The 5,842-nt window shown below is 33.4% G+C and overlaps 1 protein-coding gene across 1 annotated transcript; it reads left to right on the forward strand.

Moving 5' to 3' along the window:
• The first annotated feature begins 379 nt into the window (after positions 1–379).
• LOC131646111 (2-methylene-furan-3-one reductase-like) lies at positions 380–2,612 on the forward strand. The gene is made up of 3 exons (XM_058916260.1): positions 380–676; positions 865–1,188; positions 1,915–2,612. Exons 1-3 carry the CDS (start codon positions 473–475, stop codon positions 2,338–2,340), a joined length of 954 nt encoding a protein of 317 aa, XP_058772243.1. The 5' UTR covers positions 380–472; the 3' UTR covers positions 2,341–2,612.
• Positions 2,613–5,842: the final 3,230 nt, after the last annotated feature.

Here is a 5,842-nt window from a genome sequence, read left to right on the forward strand (position 1 = left end):
ACCGAAGATCAAGCCTACCGTTGTTGGCTACCTGTTCAACCGGAAAGAATATATATATATATATATATATATATATATATATATATATATATATATATATATATATATATATATATATATATATATATATGCATGTAGATGTTTTCTTGTCCAGATGCCTAGCTGTCGAAATATTTTGTTGTATGTGATGTTTTTTTGGTCCAGATGCATAGTTTGTTTGATTATTTTATAAGAGTTATTTGAATACATTTGGTAAAAGTATGTACAGCGTGACTATCTATGTCTAGATTCATGATTTGAGATTTAAACAGTTTAATATTAGGTGAAATTACCTTAATATCCTATTTACTAATAGTATTAAACAATTTCTATGTTTGGCATGAGAAAGTTGTAACGTTAACGAGTACATCCGAAAAGTACTTTATATATTCGCTGCTCACTCACTCTTGATTTCCACTCCACTTCCACAGCCATGGCCGATTCAATTACCACCATTAAAGCTTGGACTTACTCCGAATACGGCAACTCCGTTGATGTTCTAAAATTTGATCCAAATGTGGCTTTACCTGATCTGAAAGATGATCAAGTTCTCATCAAAGTCGCTGCTGCTTCTCTTAATCCCATTGATTATAAGAGATTGAATGGTGCCTTCAAAGCCTCCGACTCTCCTTTACCGGTAATTCATTTTTTTAATTTTTCTTTTATATACATATATCTGTCCGGAACTGTAAAGACTAATTCATCGTCCTCTGGTTAAGCCGGAAGAAAACTCTTATCTTAAAATTTTTTTTTTAAATAATTACTATATATATTGACTTAATTTATATGCAACTTGTGTTGTGTTGTGCTGTGGATGTGTTCTAGACTGCTCCTGGGTACGATGTATCTGGAGTGGTGGTTAAGGTAGGCAGTGAAGTGAAGAAATTTAAGGTTGGAGATGAAGTTTATGGTGATATCAATGAGAAAGCTTTGGAACATCCCAAGGTGATTGGTTCTCTGGCAGAGTATACTACTGCTGAAGAGAAAGTGTTGGCTCACAAGCCGGAAAATTTGAGCTTTGCTGAAGCTGCTAGTCTTCCTTTAGCAATTGAGACTGCTTATGAAGGCCTTGAAAGATCTGGCTTCTCTGCTGGTAAATCTATACTTGTTCTTGGTGGTGCTGGTGGAGTTGGAACCCATGTCATTCAGGTAATCATTTGTTGCAGGAGTTAATTATCTTATATCGCATTACATGAATATTGTTTAAATTAAATTCAATAAGGAAAAATTTACTTTTTAGATATAATGAATAATAATCGATGTATCTGAATTATATATGAACTAGATATAGCGAATAATCAATGTATCTGGACTATATAAGGACCTGAGAGAGTAACTCAATAACATCTAGCACCTCGCGACTGTTTGTTTTTTGTGACTACGGTTGTGCTAACGGCTGTGGTCATGTTGCCATCCATGCTATTGTGGAAAATTTGGAACAAATGAGATCGATGTAGCTTCAATCGCCAGCCCGCCCAGCCGCATTATGGTCATGGAGACATCAGAAACCCTAATGTCGAGACCAAATCATGGTTACAGATCGTTATTGAAAACCTTGATTTTAACATAATGATGCATGTCTTCTAGTGTAGATTGAATAATGACTGCTGCTTGAGTTTCCTGATTGTCGTCCGGTAACGATCACATTGCAATCCTTGATGTTACGGAGAATTGCAGTCAAATGCAAATGATTGAGCCTCAATAGCTTCCTTAACCACATGGATGTTGTTTTCTAGCATAGATCAAATAGTAGAAAATTGAACCAATTTCATTGCATATAGAACACGTATATAATAGAATCATGTACTAAGAAAAAGTCTTGGAAATGGTCATTCATTTTAACCTATTACAATTTGTTTATTATAATGTGTTTAGCTTGCCAAGCATGTTTTTGGCGCTTCCAGAGTAGCAGCTACATCAAGCACCAAGAAACTAGAGTTGTTAAGCAAGTTAGGAGCTGATTTGCCAATTGATTATACAAAGGAGAATTTCGAAGACTTGACAGAGAAGTTTGATGTGGTGTTTGATACAGTAGGGGAAACTGAGAAGGCATTCAAGGCTCAGAAAGAAGGTGGCAAAGTTGTGACAATTGTACCACCAGGAATTCCACCAGCAATAGTGTTCATACTCACTTCTACTGGAGCTATCTTAGAGAAACTAAAACCTTACTTGGAGAGTGGAAAGGTGAAACCAGTGCTTGATCCCAAGAGCCCATTTCCATTTTCTCAAGCTGTTGAAGCGTTTTCGTATCTGGAAACTGGCAGAGCTACTGGAAAAGTAGTTATCTATCCCATACCATGAAGTTCTACATAGAATAAAACAACCGCCCAATACAATCTTTGGAATTTGAAGTGTGTTTGTATTTGTGATTGATCTTTTCTTTGAGTGTATTAATCATCTGCTACTAGTGTGTTTGTATTTGTCCTTGCTAATTAAATTGATGTGAGAACTTGAAAATGGATTAGTCTTCCTTTGGATTTGTATTTGGTTTGGATTGAAAAGCTACTACATTTGGCTTATGTAGTTTTGAATAATGGAATAATAATGTGATAACTAGTTTGCTTCACAGTTCATCTTGGGAGCAGCATTTCTTAAAAATCACAAATATTTTGGGTTGTGCATTTTCAGACAACATATTTTGTTCAGAAGTGAACAAAGTGTACTTTAGACTCAAAACTTACAGATTTTTAAGTGATATAAGAGTACTGGAACATTTTCAAATCAATTTGAACTAATTTGACATGTTTCTTTTTTTATAACTCAATTATAAGTATTCCAAATTTGAAATACTAATTCTTAAAATTACAGATTAACTCTATTACCTTTTCCCACATATAGGTTCACTTCAACTTTATTTGGTTTCTTCTTTGTCTTTAAACCCCTTTGTAAAGAATTAGAAACATGAATTGATGGCTCCAAATCTAACTACCCCGACTTTAAGGCTATGTTGGGGAGTTTGGAGGGGAAGGGAGGGGAGGGCTTTGGAAAATAAGAAGAATTGGGTGAAAAGAATAAAAAGATTTTGGGTAAGAGGGTTTTGGAGGATTTGATTTTATTCATAACACCAAAAATCCCATAAAATGGGGAACTCAAAAATTGTAATGTAGGAGGGTTTTTGAGGGTTTTGGAGGGCTTACATAAATTTTGCAAATATCGTTTAGGTTGTTATACTATTTTGAAAATTAAAAATTTTATAATGATAATGAGTCTTTTATCATTCTAAACAAAATCATTTTTTCAAAAAAAGTCAAATATTTTTCTATATTATTTTAAAAATTCGATTTCGGAAGCATTGCCCTCCCCTCCAAACTCCCAAACATAGTCTAAAGGAATATATATTATATATATTTATATTAGACTAAAAAAAAACTAAAGCATAAGACTTACCTTGGATTCCACTTTGAGTTAAAGTCTTAAAGACTTGACACTTTGGCTTTTTGTGTCCTATATCATTGCAAAACCAACATTTCAACACCTTTTTCTTAGAGTTAGGCTTTGAACTATATTCCATATTAAATGGGTCACCTTTCTATTCATTCCCTTGTTTGAAAAATTATTGCATTCCCTACTTAAAATAACTCTTCTTTCCATTCTTATGGTTAGGTTGGGAAAACAAATGCATACTCACAGTTTAAAAAGTTCATTTTTTCTTCCTCTTGAAGACAAACATATATAAGGATATTGATGTCCCACTTTTCACTTTGAATATTATATAAGGTTTTAAAACATTTAAACTATGTTAAACTTGAGATAGGTGTCTTTTGTCTTCTCAAACAATTCTGTCTTTAATGATAGTTCAACATTGTACAAAATAAACCAGTTGCCACATCTGACTGTTATTGTTGCTTTGCACTGAATGCTGACTTGCAGAAAACTCTGCTTGTTTAAAAATTACCAACTCAGTCACAGACTCACAGCCCAGTTTCCATATGTATCTAGCAAAAGTACTTCTGGAGCAATCTTATATGATGGATGAAGGCTTCTTACTCATCCTTAATCATCTACTAGTTGTCATGATGCAGAAAAAATATGCAGCATTGTGAAACAAATATGCAATCAGGCCCTTTATTTTATGATACACTTGGCTTGATTTGTTCCTCTTGTCTTTTATTTTTCCATTGACAAGAAGGGGTTTATTTTGTTACTATGTGTGGCTGGTAGGAACACAGTAGTTAGTATGTACAGGTTTAGGTATATATGATTCCCATGTTTCCTTTCTTATTATTATATATAGAAGGGTAAGGGTGGGTTGTAATCTGCACCGAATCGGTTGAAGATGTGTTTTCTTAAGGGCTATCGGGGATGTGCAACTGCAAACTTTACCGAGAAACAGGTTGGTTGACTATTTAGCTTGCTGAAAAACTCGAAAGAACACTGGTGAATAATAAGTTATAGTGTACCTTGTTGCATGATTTTATCATTTTTCAGATACGTTTTAGAATTGTCAATTTGTATATATATGCTTCTTATTTATGTATTCCTTAACTAGTGAGAATATTCAGTTTTTTTTTCTCTGTTCCCATCTGTTTTGGCATACTTTAAAGTCATAGTAAAATTTAGAACTACGTATTATCTTTTGTTGGTGATATGAGCTCAAAGGGTGCCCATTTTTCGAATAGATTTTCAATAACTGTAAGATATCTTATTGAGTTTGAGGTCACATTTATTTATAATTTATTTCTAAGAATGAAGTTTGAGCGGGAACAATTATCACAAGTTGAGCTTAGTTTAGAGCAAATATTAAGCTTGATCAATTCAAATAAACTTACACAAGCCCCAAATTCTAGTCATTAGACACAATAATATTAAGCTTAAATTTGTCTTCAGAATCATATTTGATGATTTTAAATTTGTGGTTGATATTGAATATAAGTTTTTTAAGTTTTTTTAATATGTTGTGGATTTAAACTCGATCTATGTAAGTGATGTTGTTATACAATTATCAATTGAAATGACTCACTAAATAATTTTTGACCTTTTCTTAGTGTGAAACCCAACCTCATTGTCTTTGCAAGTACTTTACTATTTCTTTTCTTTCTAATTACGTATGCATGACTTTCTTATTTTTCTAATTATTCTATTCTCACTAACTGAACAAGATTCACACTCCTCTAGCTAAAGTGACAGAAGCAAGGATGGATGAATCTAGCAAAGTGTCATGTAGAATGTCCTCTAGCTAAAGATATGACCTCGATTTAAAATCATTTCGCAAGTATTGACATCGCAGCACCAGTTTAGCTGTAGTTTTCATAAGTTTATTGTCATGGGCCAAGGTTTTCTTGATTGTAGCTAGCGTGACATTCTGTTTCATCACATCTATTAACTTGTTAAGTAATTAATAGTTTAGCATAGAATGTTTGTGAATTTGTGAAATATTTGAAACTATCAAATTGTTTTTTTAAGCTAAAGTACTATACAGTTGGTCTGTGCTAGTTCTATGTTAATTTAAAAGCTTGTTAGTGCCTAATATGAATGTTTGAGTGGCTATGATGTCTAATTAATTTAGCAGATGGTCTTCATTTTTCACATGACCTTGATCTACTTGCAAGCAGGAAATATGTCTACCGAAGGCGATGAACCCGTAATTCAAATTGATGATACAGTTGATGAAAGTTCAGTCTCTAGTTCGAAAAGAGCAAAAACTTCTGCGGCTTGGGAATGTTTTGAAAAGTTTGTTGACGATAAAGGACTCCCAAAGCCAAATGCAAAAATTGTAATAAAGTTTACATGGCTAGAGATGGTGGTGGCACTTCAAATTTGAAAAAACATGCGATGATTTGTGTTGGAAGAGGAAATGGATCAT

Source organism: Vicia villosa, linkage group LG2 (assembly GCF_029867415.1).
Source record: "Vicia villosa cultivar HV-30 ecotype Madison, WI linkage group LG2, Vvil1.0, whole genome shotgun sequence".
Classification (NCBI taxonomy): Eukaryota; Viridiplantae; Streptophyta; class Magnoliopsida; order Fabales; family Fabaceae; genus Vicia; species Vicia villosa.